At 33.9% G+C, this 21,709-nt stretch overlaps 1 protein-coding gene across 1 annotated transcript in view; it reads right to left on the bottom strand.

The window, feature by feature from the left end:
* Positions 1 to 741: 741 nt before the first annotated feature.
* The window catches only part of NELL1 (neural EGFL like 1), an 870,390-nt gene continuing 849,422 nt past the window's right edge, over positions 742 to 21,709 (bottom strand). Inside the window, exons 17-20 of the mRNA XM_051966758.1 lie at positions 16,344 to 16,537; positions 5,537 to 5,713; positions 2,886 to 3,110; positions 742 to 1,247 (exon numbers count right to left, since the gene is read on the bottom strand). Coding sequence (XP_051822718.1) covers positions 1,197 to 1,247; positions 2,886 to 3,110; positions 5,537 to 5,713; positions 16,344 to 16,537 — 647 coding nt within the window. The 3' untranslated portion in view covers positions 742 to 1,196. The remainder of the gene's footprint in view (positions 1,248 to 2,885; positions 3,111 to 5,536; positions 5,714 to 16,343; positions 16,538 to 21,709) is intronic.

Here is a 21,709-nt window from a genome sequence, read left to right as displayed (position 1 = left end):
GTTTGTATCTCTAGCTTCACAAACCTATGGATTTGTTTGAGTTTGTGGATAGATTTCCTAATATATTTGGTTTCCTTTTAAAATTATTTTATGAATTTAAATATTTCTGTAAAGTGGTCCATAAGCTTTACCATAATGCCAAAGAGGGCCATAATACAAATAAGATTAAAAAAATCCCTACTTTTAAAAAATGTTAGAGTGTTAATCTGAATGAGTGAAGAGAATTTTTGTACCCAGAGTTCCCAACAGTAATCAAATTGTAGTCTCGGGGAAAGAAAAAAAAAAAGTTCCAGTATGTGTAACCTTGCCTTGGTGCCTTTGTGTTTTGTTGTTTTCTTGATTCTGTGATGGGTTGGGATTTTTCCACATTTCTTCAGTTTCCATGGATAAACAATTCATTACATAGGATTTGAAGCTAAGGAATGGATTGTAAGTTGTGTTACTAGAATGAACATTCATGTTTTGGAGACTATAGATCACTTGGAATATTGATGTGTAGCTGACCTTGATAGGCAAGGTACTTTTCATCACTTTACAAAGTTTCTGGCTTTTTTCCCTGCCAATTCTGCCTCCTTCACTCAATTCCATCTTGATCGCCTAGAGCCTCTATTTGTTAAATGTGTATTGAAGTGTTTCAGAAGTCCAATATCTCTGACAAAGGGGTACTACTCAGGACTCTTAGCTATACAAACACACATATTTATATTAACATATGACAGGATCATCAGAACCGAGGATGCATTGTATGGGACAAAAATCACACAGGAAGCTTTATTGGTAGAATCTAGACTCTAGCTCCAAAAATTAAAAAGGAAGGGCATTGGGGTGGGGATGGGAAGGCAAATTTCTCTTATGTCAATACACAAAGTATAAACCAAAAAACACAGCCAAGTTTACCATGAAATCATTTCAGTGTGTTTTCAAATGATCTGATAGGGAAGAGAGGTGATTTACAACACGGGAGACTTTTTTTTTTTTTAAACAATCATAGACTTATATGTGTTGGACTGTAAGTCATCTAGACTAGATTAGCAAGAATGAGCATAGTGGTAGGTCCCAAAAGGCAGCTCCCCAATATCTTCGTCTGATGGAGCCTTTGGTAATTGTCTGTGATATAAAACACCAACTTCTTCATTATTTTGAGTGATCACTGTGTCTGTTGTTTTCCTCACCCAGGTAAGTCCATGCTAAATACTTCAGTTATTGTGAAGACATTCTAAATCCACAGAACAGCACACACTTCCATTCTGTAATATGAGAAAGCAAGTATTGAGTAGAGATTAGTCTCTTGAAATATTCTCTGTCTATATTATAACTATATATATATATATATATGATAGACACATAAAACCACATTCTGTGTGTATACACTATGCAATATATATATATACAATATAATATATTAATTTATGCATATATTTATATACATATATACATAGTATATGCACTAAATATATATTGCATAACAACATATACATTGTGTGTATCTGTACATATATACACACACACACAAAGTATATGTGTATATTACAAAAGCACACACATTTCCAAAGTGACAATTGGCAATTTTGAAACCATCTAAAGGAGAAACCAATTGCCAGGAAAATGTTTCATGAGAAATAATGAGGAAATTATATGATTTTTTAAAAGGGAAATTTCAAATTTATTTTTAGAAGTTACTAATACAAATGAGTGCTGACCCTTAAAGATAGTAATTTATTCCATTGTCACAGATTTTACTCCAAACATAGGATTTAAAACTGGAAGAGCCTTGAGATAGATAACCTTTTGACAATTCCCAGTAATTTTTTTGAGAACATGTTCAGTAGCACTGTAATATAGATTTCTTACTTTGGAAAAGACAGTAATAACTTTTCAGTTAGCTTTATTTTAAAATCAGTTATGCCTTATACCATCTCCTTCAATATGTCTAATGTATGACTTCAGAAGTAATCAATAGTTTCAGACAGGATTTGGTGCTCATATCTGAATCCAGTGAACTCTGGCTCTCTGAGGTTAAAGGTGCTCTTTCAGGATACTCATTTTAGTACAGACTGCTGAATGTATGCCTTCAATACCTAAGGTTTGGACACATGTCCCTCATTTATTCTATTCTTTTTAGATCTAAAGTTAGATGGGCAGAAGGATGCAGTTGAGATATTTCCACAAGATGTGAATTGGAACTAGAATCTTCCTAACCAAGTAGGCAGCATGTTGATTGAATCCTGGAGAACTAAAAAAGCTCTACGCTGCAGGATCATGTAATTGAGACGAATTCTTAGCTCATATGGCTACTATCTTAATTTTCAAAATCACAATCAGAAATTCAGAAACGAGTTCACAAAAATGAGGTAGTTTATTTCCCATTATATGAAAAGAAACTACATAGGATTGTGTCAGAGGATGGAGAAATAATGTCAACATTCAAAAAAAGAAAAAAAATGGGGATACCTCAAAGGAATTACTAGCAAAAGAAGTATGAAAAGTAATCACAGTGAATTAAAGCCTGTGAGCAATAACTGCAGATCTCCATTAGTCACTGTGAAATGAAGGTGAAAAAAGTACCCACTTCATACAGCATTTTATATAACATTGACAATTTCTTGAAAGTGCTTTCAAAACTTACCATGATCAAAGGAAACTATTTTTCCCCCAGTGCAGGTCAAAAAAGCACACATCAGCATAAGCGGACTGATAATAGGCTGTTATAATGCTTTACTACTTCAAGCAGGACCAAATACCATTCTATTCATAATTTCATTTATTATACAACCTGTTACTGTATCTCATGAAAACAGAGGAACTTCTGGATAGGGATCAGCGTATATGTGATGCACAGAAAATTGCTTGGGACATGAAGACTTATTTCCATAAAGACTAGTTACCTTGCATTTGCAGGTTGTGCAGGGGGATCCAGCCATTGTCCAAATGGCACCGCTAAGTCTGGTCACGCCATAGCTGTCTAGACAGGTTTTTCTGATGTCATAGGCAATGTTATCTGCCAGGCAGGGGTCACTGACGCAGCGGGGGCAACATTCCCCTTCGGAGACTGCCGTGTACTCGCAGCTCAGGCTGGGGCAGGTGAGTGGCCAACAGTCCACTTCTCCTTCCTAGACAAGGAGAAATACAATGCCCCATCGTGAGTGGACTTTTGGAGTAGCTTCCCTCATTTTGTGTATTGTGCATTTGCTTTGGCTAATTCAGTTTCCCCTTTAACTGAAAAACCTTACCTGAGAAAATCAATGACAATAAGGTCTCACCAGATATTTATAGTAACTTTTTTAGTAATAAATCAAATGCATGACATTTGAGGAGATGAATAGAAGGAAGCATGGGAGGAAGATCCATCATAATTGATACAGAGCTGAATAGGTAGAAGTATGAAAAGAGTCATTAAATGTAATGTAAATAGAAAAAACAATGAATAAACATTGCATAATTAAAATGACTAAGCTTGGTCCTGAGGGAAAAAAGATAAATAAGTTTCTCCCTTCTTTTAGAGAGAGGAAAAACCAGTGCAAGATATTGTATATAATTTTTAACTTTTAATTTTTAACTTTTGTGTTACTTCTGCTAAAGTGCTTTCTTTTTGTTGTTCTCCTTCTGCTTCCTCTTCCTTCTCCTGCTTCTTCTGCTTTTGCTTATTGCCTCTTCTTCCTCTTGCTGTTCCTTCTTTCTCCTTCAAACAGGACCTTCCAAAAGTCTTAGCGAAGTTTTAAGTTTTACAGATTTTAAACTTTAATGTATTTGGAAATGAAAACGATAAAAAAATAAACCCAAAAGGTTTCAATTAAAAAAAAAAAAAAAACCTCCTCGATGATAGTACCCTTCCCTAAGACAGCATAATAAAAATTCCTTTTATGCATGGTGCTTTACATGTTTCAGGGAACTTGCACAAATATGATCTCATTTTATCTATGACATCATGACTAGAGACATAAAAACTCATTTTCAGTATAATGGTAGAATTATAAACCTTTTTTGATTATGAAACTATAAGGATCTCACTTAATATAACATATAAAACTATAGGATTGATTTTTTTCTCTTAGAAATTTAAATTTTCTTTGTCTGTAATGGAAAATATAAATTTGGGAGAGGATTGAAATTGGTTTTTTTCATTGTGGAAATTGGAAAACTGCTAAGATTGGGATTCTTATTAGTCTCTCATCAGTAAATTATGAATGACAAATATTTTCTTAATCCACCAGGATAAAGTTTTTATATTACTGGTAGTATTAAAATAAATCCAGGGAAACTGAGGACCAATAGAGAATATATCAATTTAGAAAAATAAATGATTTGGGATGTTTATCTTATTATTTACTTAGACATTTTATGATGTAAGAATAAGAGAAACATAGCTGATCTCAGGTCTATAAGTTATAAAAATCCATTTCCTAAAAATATTAATTTAATTTTCCAATTTCAGTATCATTCAATAAGCATCTTAAGCACCTACTATGGACAAGATGCTGTACTATGTGATAAAAGCATGCAATCAAAATGAAAATAGCTCCTCACCTCAAAAATGTTTTATATTCCAAAATATGTGAATCAAATGAAATAAATTTCAGGTCAAAACTAATAGGATTTTAAATTTTTACAAAAGTCTTCCTCTTCTGTATTATTAGAATGAAAAGATGACCTTGACTCCTCAAAGTTGTTAGTGGCAACTAAATTCTGCCAGGACCTCTCAAAGATTAGCTGTACTTAAGGCCAAAAGAAATAAATTGATTCTACTTCCAGTCTCATTTTTTATTATTAGAAAGGAAATGATACTCATATTTTCATTATCATTAAATATTATGGTGGACATTGCAGGATTAACTTCCTTTAAAGAATGGGTAGAGCCTCTTAGTAAAAGAAGGCAGTGAAAGAGAATGTGTTTTTTCCAAATTGTGTTCTGAGAATCAAGATAGTTAAATGTGTGGAGGGTCATCATCCAGATGGGTATATGGTATTAAATGCATGTTATAGTTATTCTGGAAAGTCATATCCTTTGGAATAGACTAAACCATACAACCTATTTTATTGAAAGGAGTAACCAATATCTATCAAATCATATGTATGTAAGAATTAAAGTTCTATGCTCAGGAAAGGGTTGGTAATTGTGACCCATTTAATAGCCATTATAGTAACAAAACCTGCTCTACATATTTTTCTATTCTTTGTTGATCCCCAAGAATATTATGTAATACATGTTATTTTTGTACAATTCAGGCATGAAGCTCCCAAAATGATGTCTTCTGATTTTGCTGATGAGTTCATGAATGTCATTTGTGATATCTTTGACATTTGATTTTTCTGAATGAATTCCCCCCTCCTAACTCTCGTTAGAATCAATGTTGATACCAACCAGCCTTAGAAAATGAAACCCTCTTACAATAAATCCCAAGGAAAAATGTGATTTTTGCTACCTCTGAATTACATTGAGCCTTGTGAACCATTGAAATATTTCCCTTGCTCTGGGATTTGCCTAGATACACGTTGGCTGTAAAAGGCTTTCTCATTGTGTAGAAATTTATTTCCATACCATGCAGCGGCACTGCTGGCAGCTGTATGTCCAGTTGTCTCCACTTCGATAGAGTTTATGTCCATTTTGGTCTAAACACTGACTGGTAACTCTGGTGTCACATTCTGGGCAGCAGAAGAGATCAACACTTGGATTCTGACAATCACAAGCAGTCCGTCGGCAGAATATCTTTCCATCCTATTCAAAAGAGAATTTGGGGAGTTTCCAACATTAGTGCTAGGATGACAAAAAGCAAGATTTTTTCAAAGATTTGTAAGTGACTTAAAGAGATCCCTTAGGGAATGGTCTTAATATTATTCATCCTCATCTCCACTTTATTCTGACCATGCTTCTTTTGGTGGCTTTTGCCTATAGAAAGCTGAAACATTTAAAATTTAAAGTGTTTTCCTCAAACTCCATTTTTATTTTTATATTTATATTTATAATTAATATTTGTGTTTAATTGTAATTAACTTGTAGGGATTTTTTTAATTTCTTAAAAATCTCATTGAATGGATTGCGGTAGAGAGAACTTAGGTGTAATTAATTCATTTTCCTGAAACATATTTATTATGTGATTTTGGTATATCATTAGCCTCTCACAATTTTAGGCAATTGTCTAAAACTCTTAAGTCCTTGATAAGATGTTACTCTACCTTAGCAGAGAAAGGTCCTTTTCCTGATGAAATGATATATCCAAGAAAAGCAGTGGCAGCAACACAGTGATAATAATGGAAAGTTCATTTGTATTTCATAATAAAGTCTGGTCAGCAGCTAAAGTTTAAAGTAGAATGCTGGTCCTGGGGCTGACATAGCCAAGTCTCCAGTGTTTCAGCACCTGTACATTCCAGGAAATTGAACTATACTTGTATATACTGCAACTATTGATATTGAGGTAGGTTAGGAATTTCATTTATCTTATGGCAATACAAGAAGGTGCTATAAAAACTATAAAAAATCATTTAAAAAAATTTCTCAATTTCAGTGTCATTCTCAACTTGACACTTTAACTCACCATTCATAGCCAACCTATTCCCAAATACTGTTATTTCTGCTCTCATAAGCACTCTTAGAACTCTACTGAGTCACAGTTCTAGACTATGCTTTCATCACCTTTCATTTGGACTGCAGTAATAGTCTCTTAATTGTTCTCTTTGCTGCAAATCACTTTTCAGTCCAATTTTTTTTCCCACACAATTGCCAAAGTAATTTTCCTGAAATAAAGGTCTGACCGTGTCACTCCCTACTCAATAAACTCCAATGGTACCCAGTGGCATTTGGGATCAAATATCAACTTCTCTGACTGAAAAGTCCTTCACAATCATGTGTCCCCAAACAACCTTCCTCTTTTTGTCTGAGATTATTATTAACCTCCCAACACTTTTAAGGTTCAGTTTGGCTAACCATATATAACTGTTCATTCCTTCCTTTACCTCTCTCTTCTAGAATAGCTCCTTTGAATTTTCAGTTTAAATGTTATCACTAACATGAAGCCTTTCCTGATTCCCAGCTACTAATGTTTCCTCCCCTTTTAAGTCACTTTTAATTTATTTTGAATATACTTATATATGTACGTGATAGCTTCACCAGTGGAATGTAAGCTTCTTGAGGGCAGGGATTTTTTCCTTTTGGACTTTGTGTGCCTATTGCCTACCACAGTACCACTTAATGAAGGCTTGTTGATTGATTGCTATTAGCTATCTCACTTCTGCTGCAATCTGTCCTCCCTCTCACTCATGGAGCTCTGGATCATATGCCATATTGATGTTAGAGTGATAGCTCTGAATCTTTGTCTCGTGGTTGTCCTTGGGCTTCTTCATATTATGGATTGTGTTTCTAAGTGAAACTGTACTTTAGAGAATAGGGTAATTAGGGTTTCCTGATGAGGTTCTTTTATGATCTATGTCTAATTCTGAGAGGGATGTAAAAAATTTCGATCTGGTTCTGATTTAATTGGATCATTTGTGAGCTGGCACTTTGCCATAAAAGTTGACTCTTAGGCCAGTTGTCTCTTAGTCCCATAAACTATTTACCCAAGAGAAAAAAAATTGTCATTAAACATCATAAGGAGTTGAATTTTCAGTAGAATCCATGTCACAAATCCTACAATACTTTTCACAATAACTTAAATCATAATCATGTAATGAGGATTATTTCCTCATCTCCCTTCATCAATGTATATTTCAATTCCTATCCACTTTATTGGATGCCCCATTAGTCTACATAGCCCTTAATCAGAATTTCTTGGTAGCCAACATTCTAGCAATAAATCTTTTTAAACATACACTGGATGATCTCAAGACAAACTTAGAACCTCAAGTAAACCTTGACAGCACCTATCAAAGCATCTTCTATCTAGAAGTAAAAAAGCTTATGGAGTTCTATACTCATAAAACCAGCTTATAAAGGGATAGCATTAGTCCCATAAGCATTATGTTGGGCTTCCTTTTACTATCTGTGGAAAGTTTTATGATCATTGTTTGCACCATCTACTTCTCCTTGCCTGCAGACTCTGAGCCAGGATTACTCATGATCAACCTCCAAGACTTTTTTTTTTAGTTTTACTCATGCTGCTTTTCAAGAGTCTCTCCAGTTTCATTTGCTTATCAACTGACCATACTTCATCTTGCCTGCTTTCATGCATAATCATGCAGAAGGTAATGCAAAAAACCAGTTATCTTCAGTCCTAGGTGATAGTCCAGTTTTAATTTTTAGATGCTATGGTTGCACAATAATAGTGACTGCTGGGAAATTGTCATTAAATCTCTGAGAGGAAAAATTGTCATTTCCCTTTATAGCATGATGAAAAACTGATCTATAAGAGGAATTCAGAGACTGTAGTCTGTTCCACTCATTTTGCAGATGAGGATTGTGAGCCTTAAGGAGTTGGAGAGATGTAGCTAAGGTAATAAAGGTAGCAAATTGCATGTGTGTATATGTATGTATAAGATGTTACATCTAACATGTACACATATACATATAGTTCCAAAATGTGACTCCTTTCTGCAGAAATCGAACAGAAAATGGGGTCATAGCTCTAAAAGGCTTAAAAAACTATTTCTACTTTTCAATTCTATGTTGAGAAATATTTTATATTGTTATACTTGTTTTATCCCTATATTGATTATGATGGGATTCAGTGCATGTATAATTATCTGACATCAAAAATATTATTTAAGCTTTTTATTTTGAAAACATATGCAGGAAGTGGACTGGATCCTTGATGTCATTGTTATAAGAAGCTCCCACTGTGCTAATTCTCTCTGATAATGTTGATTGGAACCTGTTCTGTGATTTGTAGCTTCAGAGAATTACTTGTAGTGTTTTGCTAATATAACAAAAAATAAAACAGTCCATGTCACAGCAGTCAGAGAAGCCAGTATGAATCTCAGCCTGTTAGCCATGAATGAGGAATCCAAGAATGAAAAGGCCTTTACAGCTTTGGGTAGAGCTACTGTTGGGGATTCACTGTGACATGGGAAAATCATTCAAGTTATGAAGGGGAGCAAGCTTTCCCAGTCAAGAGTCACCATAGCATTGGATGCACTAAAGCATCAGAGCTAAGGATAACTATCACTGCAGGAGGAAAGTAAATAGGTAGTGTTCATGGCTGGATAACTCATCCTTTTCGGGAGAAGGACCATGCTTCTGCAATCATGTGGCCACATAAAATATTAGTGATAAAGTTCATTAATGATGGCCTACCAGGATTGATGCTAACTGCACTGCAAAAATGCAGACCTATTCAGAGCAGTATCTGCCTTGCCATCATCCTGATACAAAATGAATAAATTGCTAGCCTCTGGGGTTAGTCTAAAATAAAGCAATTTCACATTTCATCAATTATGTGAAAATAAAAAGTCAACCTTCTCTTTTTCTTCTACATCAAAATAACATTTGTGTTCACATCATCTTTTCAATTATAGGTTAACTGTCAAGAAAACAATTTTTAATCATGAAAACTATGCAGAAGTCTAGAGAATACTATTACAATGGCTTAACACACCAGCACATAATTGAAAGCTGCAAGAGCTTACTCGTGCTGGCTTTTTCTCTCATCTTGATTTATTTCTGGCCTTGCCATGAATCTTGACCTCTAGTCTGGCCAATGAATGCTAGGTAATCATATACTAAGGATGTACCGGAGATGCCTTTCTGCTATAACTCCTAAATGTCTCTATAGAGTTTCATGTGGAAAGTTCAGCTGTAAACTATTAATCAGACTCCCAATAAACAAAGTGCTCATGAATTTTAAAAAGTAAGAACATAAACTTCCCAGAAAAAAAAAATTTACTATACTGCCAAAAATTAGAGGGATTTGGTTATAAATTGCTCTCTTTATTATTGAATCATCAACACAATAATACGTAGTCCAGTCTGCTTAACATCATATTTTAAAGCAAAGAATTTGGCAAGTTTTTAATCAATGTAGGGAACTTGAGTGGAGATTGTTACACAGATAAAATAAGAACCACTATAAAACCTAGAGATTAGCTGCTCCAGCCCTATCTGTCCTTCCTTGCTTGCCTCTGATTAAGGCAGTTATATTGAATCCTTTACCAAAGTAGAAGAATATTTTTAATTACCCTTCTCAAATTATCACCTACAACTGCCATCTGGCACAGTAAGTAAAGGCACAGATTTGTACTGAAATAGAGGAGAGGGAATAAAAAGAGAGATTAAAATGGGAATGAGAAAGCAGACATTCTGCAATGGAGAACAAGGTTGCAATACCAGTTAAGGAAGGGATTGGACAAGAATGTCTCTCATATGCTTATGATTCTAAAATGTTTGTAGAAAACTTCTTTACCTCAGTGAAGGGGTGAGTCTTCCCAAATCCTATTTCATTGCTTTCCTTTGTCTCCCTATAAAGATGGACAATGAAGGCATCCTCGAACTCCTGGGGCAAATGCTCCTCCTGTCATATAATCTGGAAAATTTCACTCAGCTTTTGTATGACCCCCCCCCCCTTCTAAATCACAGCTAGAAAAGAATCAGGACCCAGTACTTCACCACATGATAAAAGTAGCTCAGTGATATTCAGAATCTCTTTTTCAGTTAGAACTTCACCTAGGGACTAATTGATTTCAACTTGAGATAAGTGGTCCATAGCTTCAGCATTGACGATGGTCTGTTGAGAATCCTATGGACGTGTTCATCCCATCTCTCCATGAGCAAGCCCTTATCACTAAGGGGCAGTGGGCAGCTTCAGCACTGAGTAGTTGAATTGCACCATAAGACCCAGCATGGCGTGCCCTTATCAGAGAAAGTGCTGTGTTCTTTGAGCAAAGTAGAAATGAATTAGCTCAGAAGGAACGTGAGGTGCACCAAGCTAGAGTCCACCCCAGATGTTCATGGGGATAGAGGCGGAGCACTCCAAGCTCATATCGCTCTGATCAGCCACAGCTGAATCGCCCTAACTGGACTCTAACATAGCAATGCCATTTTGAATCCTCTTTTAAGAACAAAGAACAACAATCACTGTCTCCCTATGAACTCCATAGAGTGGACAAGAAATGTTTTAACAAACTTTTCTTCCGAATTTAAAAAAAAATCTTATTCTTTGATTTTATTGATATATTGCAGTGTGGAAACTCGCTCTGCTAATGCAGATCATCAACTTGTATGCAATTTAAATACTTCTAGAGTTGCCTGGGACAGTAAAAGATTGTGACAGGACCATAGTGCGTCAGAGGCAGGACTTATGGTCTGTTTAACCCTAAAGCCAGAGTTCTAGCCACCAAACTGGGCTGTTTCTCATGTATTGGTAAACAATGAAATTGTTTTTTCTTTAAAGTCCACGGGTGATTTTTTTGGATAAGACTATATCAAATCATGGAATTGGTATCATGAAGAAAAACTAAGTTCTTCCTTGGAGTTTTTCATTGCCAGAATGTTAGTCTCAAGGATCACTAATTCAGTCTAGTCTATAAATGCACTTATGGTCCTATAAATCTGACAGCTTCCAGAAACAAGGTTTCCAGTTCCTTGGAATTTAATGTTTTCATCTTTGAAACTCTTGCCCTAGACTCAAGTGTCTAGATCAGTGACTGAGTACACATACGCATAGCCACTTATGTCTAATCAACAGCAGAACATGATTCCAGTCCCACTGTATTTTCCATCCTGGCCATCTTATCATCAACCCAGCTAAATACCAATTCCTCCACTTTCCATCTTTTGCATTGGGTGCATTCATCCGTTCAAGCCTAACATGGTCAACTACATTCTCACTAGGCCAATATCCTCTTATAATTTTATTTTGTCCATTAGTGTGTAAAATCATTTAGAGCAGACTTTTTCACTTTGGAATTTGTATATTCAAGACTTCATACTGCCTGTTGTATATTAAGTGTTTAATAAATGTTTTATTATCCTCATTCTTCTACATTCTAAAGGCAACTTAAGCCATCCTTAATAAATGTATGTTGTCTACATATAATATAGTTTTCCAACTCAAGTGCCAGTCAATATCTGGCTATAATTCTGCCCCAAATCCCTTCTTGCAACTGAATCATGACATTGGTGCCTACCATTCTATGTAGGAAATGAAAACAGCAAAGTACCTTTTTCTGGAAGGGAAAAGTAACTTTCATTTTGCATATATTAATACTTGGCATTAACTCTGTAATAACTCATACAGCAAATGCTATTGGCAAGATAAAGTATTTTTCCTAACTTTGAATAACAAGAGCATCTTAGAATCTCATAATTCCAAAGAAAATAATTTTATCTGTCAATCACCCCTGCTGGCATGTCTCCATTTCAGAATTGATGGATTTGTAATTGCCTGCTTAGATAGATGCCTAAGTGACCCCAAAGAAATTTTTATCCATCATTGGAAACATAATTTTCAATTGCACATGATAAAAGATAATTCCAAAAGACCATGATGGAAAATGTAATCCACATCCAGAGGAAGAGCTATAGAATCTGAATGCAGATTGACACATGCTATTTTCACTTTTTTTCCCCACTTTGTTCTGATTCTTCTTTCACAGTATGACTAATGTAGAAATTGTACATATGTAACCTGTAATCAGATTACTTGCCATTTTGGGGAGGGGAAGGGTCAAATGTGGAACTCAAAATTTTATACAAGTGAATACTGAAAAAACTATCATTACTTGTAATTGGAAAAAATAAAATACTATTAAAATGAAAAAAATTCCAATTGCATCTTATGAAAGTGAATGATGGAGAAATTTTTTAAAAAGTTTACTTCTGGGAGAATGTCTAAACTCAAGTCATCCACTACCATTGGAAAACTATATTACAAACTTGGTTGACAAGCTGCATTTATAGAATTTATTTATTAAAATTCTGCTTGTCTCTTACATTAATGAGGAAAGTAGCATATCAACAAAATAAGATTTCCAGGATACTCATCTCCTCAGGCATCCTTAAAGTCATTCTCCTAAGACTGTGGGGACACTCTAAAAATTATAGCTGAATATATCAACTCGGCTACTTGGGTAATTAATATAGTTAATTAATAAAGCTTGGGGAATTCTTAATGATTGAAAAGTCCCCTGGCCTTTTCATTGACTCAAATAGTAAAATCCATAAAGGAAAATATTATTTAATACCAGTCAAATGTTTACTAGAGCAAACTTCTCATTTGTGACCTCCACAAACTAGAAATATCTGGACAACTTGGGGAAGTCTCCAGTTTCCTGCAGTGAATATTGCTAAATGGTTACTAACTAGGATTTTTTAGAAGGGTGTTGATAAACATGATCAGCATTTTTTGGGTTGTTTTGTAATCTAATTGTTCTTTTTTATTTTAAGGTTAGTTCAAGTGCAACTTTCTTTGAATACTATGAGGTCAGAGGATCAAATATTTGAGACATAGAAATGTTCTTTTATAGCCCTTTCTATATATATATATATGTATATATATATATGTATGTAGCAGACTAGATCTACAATAGATTTTCTTACATTTTTTGTGTTATGATTTCCCCCTACCTCCTGCCTACCTCTTTGTTAGTCTGGTGAAGCATATAGACTTTTCAGAATATTACCTTTAAATGTATCAAAATATATAGAATTATAAAAGAAATGTTATTTTGAAATAAATATATAATTTTTAAAACCAAATTTGTGTACTTCCCAAAACTTATCCATGATCTAGGTTTATAGATTTCAGGTTAAGAGATCTTGAATCTAGATGGATGAAATAATTTACTCAGTCACATAATTAATCAGTAGCATAGCTGGGATTTGAACCCAGAACATTTGACTCAAAAGCCAATATTATTTTTCTTTATGGTATGTTACTTCTTAGTCATACTGATCTCTCACTTTCTGAAGAGATAAGTGAAAAAAAGAAGCACCTGTTTAATCATTTCTGGGTTTTTTCCTACAGACTTAGGGTCTAAATAGAAATATGCAAAACAGAATATAAAGGGGAGCTAGCAAAAGAGGGATAAGTTTGGAAATAGCCTAGAAATATTACTCAGAAGTATTCCTTCTTATCATGAGCCAGAGTTGCTGAGACAAGAGACTAATTTGTGCAAGGGAAATAAAGAGGATGACCAATGTTGGCACTATGATTTGGAAATGATTCACTGGCAAATGTTCTTAGAACTTGTCTTTTACTGCTACTCAATACCATATCATTTAGTTATTTTAATTTTACTAATGCTAATTCATAAGATTTTACCAATTCTATATCATTTAGTTACTATGTAATTTTATATATTTGTCTGATTTCATTATGTTCTTTGAGAGCAAGGACCTTATCTCATGCCTTTTTTAGGTCTCCATTACTAGACTAGATGTGTTTCATGTGATCCTTAATGATTGACTTAAAATTGTAGCCAGATATTCTTTTAAACATTGCATTTCTCCTTCTCTTTTTTTGATCATTGATTGAGGAGAATACTGAGATTCCCCATGATCTTTATATCTTGAGTGACCCCCAATCACACTATTTGCTTTACTTCTTGCTCAGTTTCTGATCTCTCTACCAGTTTTTCCTCTATTTTCCTCCCCACTTTTGAGTCGTCCTTTCTGTTATTATGGAAATTCCTGGGCAATAGGGACTATCTTTTATATTCACAGCACTTAGTACTATCTAGCATGTTGTAAGCCCTTTATAAATGGTCTGTTTCGCTTTGTTGTCTTTAATGATAGTCTAACAAGAAGGAAGGAACTTAAGTTGTAATACATTGGACTAGCATTGAACATTGCAAAATCACTCTTCCATATTAAGGTAATAAATAACCTTAAATACAGAATTTCAGGGTTGAAATGAACTTAGTTGATGATCTAGTCCACCATGCCATCTATAAGAAATCCTCACTAGAACACATTTAACAATTAGTAATTTAGATTTTGGTTGAATGCCTTAAATCAGAGTGAATCTACTACTCCTGAAGAAATCCATTTGACTTGTGAGTTACAATTGTTTTAAAATTTGTCCTGAAAATAAGCCTAAATTTGTGTGTCTGCTACTTTTATTAATCCTTTTTAGTTCTGCTTGATAGCAAAACAGGGAGATAATTAACATGAGTCCTCCAGAAGTATTCTCCTGACTAAATCTTTTCCCAGATCCTCTCTGTAATTCTGTTAAATATCTTATAAAATCTTTAAAACAGAGAGATTTTTATTTCTCTGGATAGGAAGAGATGTGGCTTACATGAAGAAGGGAAGGCTTGATGACTTTTCAATCTCTTTCAACTGCTTTATTTATCATGTTCTTTCTTGGAGGAGAATGGAAATCTGAACTCTAAAAGGAAGACCTGCAACACTTTTTTTGAAGCAAGTAGCTTTTTTCCCTATCTCATGTTTAATGCTTTTATGCCTGTAAAGCAGAACTCAGCACACATGCATGTGTGTATGTGTGTATATATATACTTAGATACACACAGAGTTCTAATAATGTAAAACAAAATGGAAATAAATAGGAAAGATGAACAAAAAAAGAAATAAATGCTAAGAAATAAAACACTTTAATAGGCCCATTTTCCAAAACATAAAGCAAAACCAGATGATGACACTATTTATTTTCATAAGCATTAAACTCAATTGCAAAGAATTTAGTGTAAGAAATAGCCCAGCACTGAGAATAATAAATAAGACATCAGTTACCAGGCTACCTAAAACAATAATATTAATCACTTCTACAAAATGGAAGTCCATGTGGTTTCAAATAGCACAACTCTGGGGCTTTAGATTTCAGGATGATATTTCTTACTAAGGTAAACTGGTTTTTTAAAAGTTAATTTTTTAAAAGCAAAATAAAATCATTTTAATCAGTCTGTGGAATGGAAGCTCATTACTGCTTCTATGCAAGCACATTTAACTAAACCTGAAGTTACTCAAGTTACTCAGCAGGAAAAAAATGTTTTTTTCCACCCAGACTTTTCTCTTCTTAACAAAGCACTTTGGCTTTCATTAGGAAAAGAACAAATTCAGAGCAGGTTTGTCTGCAGCTGAGCATCATCATTAACTTTAGTGCAGTCTAAAATGAGACAAGGATTTGAGAATAGCTATGGGAAAGCCAGTGGGTCAAGAACATATTGTTGTTCAGTCGTTGTTTCTTCAGCCATGTCTGACCTCCTCCCCCCCAATTTTGGACTTTTATTGGCAGATTCTGGAGCGGTCTGCCATTTCCTTCTCTGGCTCATTTTACAGATGAGGAAACTGAGGCAAACAAGATTAAGTGACTTGCCTGGAGTCCCACAGCTAATAAGTGTCTGAGGCCAGATTTGAACTCCGGCTTTCTTGCCTCTAGGCCTGCCTGAGCCAACTAGCTTTTCAGCAATAGAGTAAAAACAAACTGCAATGGCTACAGTCAGCTGTGTACTTCGGTCCTCACCTTGCAGGAACACACTGAGCACCGGTCCTCTTTCAGAGTCCACACTTGACCATTTCTCTTTAGGCCGCCTTCATGGGGACAGTCCCCAGAGCAGGATGGCCCAGAAGGACAAAGGCAATCAAACCCTCCTGCGAGGTTGATGCAGGCAGAATCATTCCAACAGGTGTGGGTCCTTAAGGCACATTCATCTATGTCTGCAAGGAAAAGAGATTGCACAATACCTTAGCATTGCAACACCAAACAAAGGCTCTGACAGGAATCTCAGAAGAGTCAGGACCTGAGACAGCTCCTTGTTTTCCACAATTCAGTCCAATTTATTCTGACTTTTAAATCCACATGGTTGGCTCATTAATGCAAAAAAAAAAAAAAAATGAAGCTATGTTGCTAGAAGAGCTTTATCTCTTAGATAAGATATAATGGATTGTCCACTGGATAGAAAGAAGTGGATCTTTATAGTGACTCTCAGCCCATTAAGGTGATTTGTAGGATTACAGTGGAGAACATCATGTTCCATATGCACATGGCTTAATGAAAGCTTCCTCAGATTGGTAGCCAGTAACCTTTTTCCCATATCTGTGAACCAGCCACCCATGAGCAGAAATTGTTCAGAGGTGCAATGTATTGTTAAATAAACTCTTACAAGATAAACACAAAAATTTTCACATAAGGCTGCAGTTTTTCCATAGGTAAATTTGGATATTGTTCCTAAACCTTTCCTCCCTCCCTTTTTTTTGTTTAGTTTCTTTCTAAAGACCTCATATTAAGTTTAAATTAGGCTGGTAAATAGGTCCGAAATAATTTCTGGAACTGCAGGGATTTCCAAGGCAAAGAAACAGCATATGGTATGCATATCTAAATAGGCTACAGTATATAACCAATGGTGATTTAAATAGGAAAAAAAAAAGAGTAAAAGATATTGGCCTATGGAAGTATCAATGGAAAAAGAGGAAGGTTAGTCATGTATTAAAAGTGAAGGATGAGAGATAAACAGTTTGTATTGTACAAAGCTACATATGAATTGTTAAAACACACAGAGGAAGGCCCTGAATATATTGGGCATATGAATTAGCAAGGATTTGTGGGAGGGCACAGACAAGAATCACATAAAATAAGCTGATATAGATGAACAGTGATATGAACTATTTAACAGAGGGTGTCTACTAGACCATTGCTCACCCATTGACAAGACAAGAAGTATTACATAAAACATAAGTGTAAAGTTCTGAAAAAAGCATTTCTACATTAGCCATGTTGCAGAAAAACTCAAGAAAAATAAAGTAAAAAATGCTTCATTTTCATTACAATACTTCTATTACTACTGTATACCATTTTCTCTTAATTCTGACTTTACTTTGCATCACTTCATATATAACTTCCCAGATTTTTTCCAATAATCCTGCTCTGCATTTTTTTATAGCACAATAGTGTTTCATCACAATCATACAGCACAATTTATTTAGCCATTCCCTCAATTTTCAAGTCTAGGTCACCAATATTTTTGTATTTATAAGTCCATTTCATTTTTCTTTTGTCTCCTTGGGATATAGACTTAGTAATGGTATTGCTGGGTTAAAGAATATATGCAATTTTATAACCCTTTTTGTATAGTTCCAAATTGTTCTCCAGAATAGGGCATTAATGTTCTTATTTTTCTATATCAATTCCAGCACGTCTTTTACCTTTTTTTTTTTTCTTGTCTTATTGCTTTAACTACCATTTCGAATAATAGTGATGATGATGGACCTCCTTGATTTACAGCAAATCTTATTTGGGAAGACTTCTAGTTTATTCTCCTTAAATACTATTTATCATTTTAATAAAGATTTCATTTATTCTCATATTTTCTAATGTTTTTAATAAGAATGAGTATTCCTTATTTTTTAAAAGCTTTTTTTTTGCATCTATTGTTGTAGTCAGATGATTTTTGTTGTTGATACGGTAAATTATGCACATAATTTTCCTAATATTGAAATATATCTCTATTCTTTGTGTGAAATGCACCATCATAATGTATGACATCCTAGGCATATTGCTATAAATTCTTTGGTGGTATTTTAAAATATTTGCACTAACATATGTTAGGGAAAATAAGTTATAGTTTTCTTTTCCTCTTTTTTGTTCTCCCTGGTTTAGGTATCAAAATCATACTTGTGTCATAAAAATAATTTGTAGGACTTCTTTACTCTTTTTTTTCCAAGTAGTTTTTATAATTTGGGGATTGTTTCTTAAATATTTAGTAGAATTTATTTGTAAATGTATTTGGTCCTGGAACTTTTTTAATAGGGATCTCACTGATAGCTTGTTAGATTTCTTTTTTCCAAGATAGAGTTATTATTTAAGTATTGTTTCCTTTTCTTGTTAACCTGAATAGTTTGAATTTTTGTAAATATTCAACCATTTTGCTTGGTCAGTTTTAGTGGTGTATGTAACTGAGCAAAATAACTCCTAATTATAGCTTTAATTTCATCTGTATTTGTGATGCATTGGCCCTTTTAATTTTTGATACTGGTAATTTGATTTTCTTTTTTTTTAAGTCAAATTAACCATTCAATTATCAAGTTTATTATTTTTCCTCCCAAACCAGCTCCTAGTTTTAATTATTTTTTTATATTTTTTAAACTTGGAATTTTATTAATATCTCCAGTTTTTTTTTTTTTAGGATTTCCATTTTGGTGTTTAATTGAAGATTTTTCAGTTTTCTCTTTTGCTATTTTTTTAAGTTGCTTGCACAACTTAGTGATCTGTTTTTTTCCTCTTTTTATTGATGTATTTTAAAAGGTAAATTTTCCTTTAAATACTTTTCATGAATCTCAAATTCTAGTATATTATCTTATTTTTGTTATTCTCTTTAAGGATTATGGATTGTTTCTTTGATTTTTTCTTTTACTCATTCTTTATGATTAGATTTAGTTTCCAATTATTTTAATTTATGTTCCCCCAACCTTTTATTGAATATATATTTTACTTCATTATAGTCTGAAGGGATGTCCTTAATCTTTCTGTTTTTCTTTGTGAGATTTGATTGTGAGATTTTTATATCCCAATACATAGTCATTTTTTGTGAAAATGTTGTGTACAGTTAAAGAAAATGTATGCTACTTTCTTTTATGTCTAATTTTTAAATATTCTCCTTTTTAATTTATTTTGTATTTAGATTTGTCTGGATCTGGAATGGGAAAATATTATTTATTATTTCTTTTTGTAATTCATGTATTTCTTCCTTCAAGAATTTAGTTTGTATTTGGTTCCATTTGGTTCATGTATTTTTAATATTTATGTTCTTATCTACAGTATGATTTCACAAGATGTAGTTTCCCTGATTATCCCATTTAATTAGCTCTATTTTGTTTTGCTATGTCTTAGATTATGATTGCCACCCCATCTGTTTTCATCAATTGAAGCACAATAGATTCTGCTCCGGTCCCTTCTTTTACCTCTGTGTATGTCTCTTTGTTTCAAGTAAATTTCTTTTAAAAAATATATTGCTGGATTCTGGTTTCTAATCCTTTCTTCTATCAGCTTCTTTTTTATGGGATGAGTTCATCCCATACACATTCACAGCTATGACCATTAACTGCTTCTCCCTCCATCCTATTTTATTCTGTTTATTCTTCTCTCTTTTTATCCTGTCACTTTTAAAAAGTCACTTTTGCTTTTAATCGTTGCCTTCCCTTACTCTTTTTCATTCTCTCTGAACCCCCTACCGTCTTACTTCTCCGTTGAATTAGATTTCTTTTATCTATAAGTACACACACACACATATATGTATATATTTATATTTTCCCTCTTTGAACCAATTTAGAAGTGAGGGTCAATCTTGCTTGCCGCATCGCTAGCATTTTCTCCTCCACTATAAAAGCTTTTCCTTGCACCTCCCTTCTTCCTCCACTTTCCCTTTTCTCCCACAATATCCTTCTTCAGTTTTTAATTCTTCCCAACATAATTAACTCCCCTATCCTCTTTCTATATAGAATCCTCCTAACTGCCCTAATAATGATAAAGTTCTTAGAAATTACATGAATCATTTTCCATATGGAAATGTAAACAGTTTGTTTAACTTTCTTGAGTCTCTTATGATTTCTTATTCATGTTTGCTTTTCTATGTTCCTCTTTAATCTTATATTTGAAAGTCAGATTTTCTATTACTCTACGGTCATTTTGTCAGAAATACTTGAAAGTTCTTCATTTTGTTAAATTCTTTCTCAATTTGAGAAGGATTTACTCAGTTTTTCTGGGTAGGTTATTCTTGATTGTACTCCTAGCTCTTTTTCCTTCTGAATAATATTATATTTCAAAATATGAACTGTGGAAGTTACTTAATATTATATGTTCTTGGCTCTGGGTCTATGTTATTTTGATGTTGTTTGTTGTTTCTATCAGCTTGAAGTATATTTTCTTTTTCACCTGATGATTCTGGTATTTGGCTATATAATATCCCTGGGAGTTTTTATTTTGGGATGTCTTTCAGGGGGTTGTTGGTAGGTTCTTCCAATTTGTATTTTATCCTCTAGTTATAGGATCTTGGGGCAGTTTTCCTTGATAATTCTTGAAATATGATGTTTAGTCTCTTTCTTTGATATCATAGCTTCTAGATAGTCCAGTTTACCATGTCAGTTATGTTTCCATTGACATATATTTCATTTTCTTCTATTTTTTTTCTCTTGGCTTGTTGTCATTGTTATTGATTTCTCATGGAGTCATTAACTTTTGCTTGGCCAATTCTTCTTTTCAAGATACTTCTTTCTTACCAAAGTGTATTAATTATCTTCTCATAATTTTCTTTCTTTGTTTTCATTTCTTTGCTAGTTTTTCTTCTATCACTCTTTTTTTGATTTTGAAAATTAGTCTTACCTATTCTAGGAATTTTTGTTGAGAACAAAGTCATATTTTTTAAGGCATTGCTTGATCTGTATTGACTTCATTGGCTTGATCTGAATTTGTGGTTTGATCTTCTCATCACCATAAGTAGATTCCTATAGTAAGGTTCTTTTTGTTGTTTGTTCATTTTCCCATCCATTTTCTTGATTTTGAACTATGTTAAAATTGAACTCTATTCTTAGCATAGGGGTGGTGGTGGAATAGGGCACTGTATCAGGCTCTAGGCTTTTTTATATGGTGGTTTTCAAAGCTAGTTCTGGGTTTGAGACATTTTCAATGCTCCTGAGATAGTCTACCTTCTGATCTTTACCCAGGAAAGATACCTGATCTCTTGGGACTGTAATAGATATTGCTCCCTTGGAAGCAGAAGTGTTACTATTCCTTTTATGACCAAAAGCAGTTCTGATTCTTAGGGCTCCTCCTTCTTCTTAAGTGCTTCTCTCTGCTCTTGAAATTATGACTCGGAAAACGGATACAAGCAATGGAGT

Source organism: Antechinus flavipes, chromosome 6, assembly GCF_016432865.1.
Source record: "Antechinus flavipes isolate AdamAnt ecotype Samford, QLD, Australia chromosome 6, AdamAnt_v2, whole genome shotgun sequence".
NCBI lineage: Eukaryota > Metazoa > Chordata > Mammalia > Dasyuromorphia > Dasyuridae > Antechinus > Antechinus flavipes.
The sequence above is the reverse complement of the archived record's forward strand: the minus strand, read 5'-3'. Positions and strand labels throughout refer to the sequence as shown.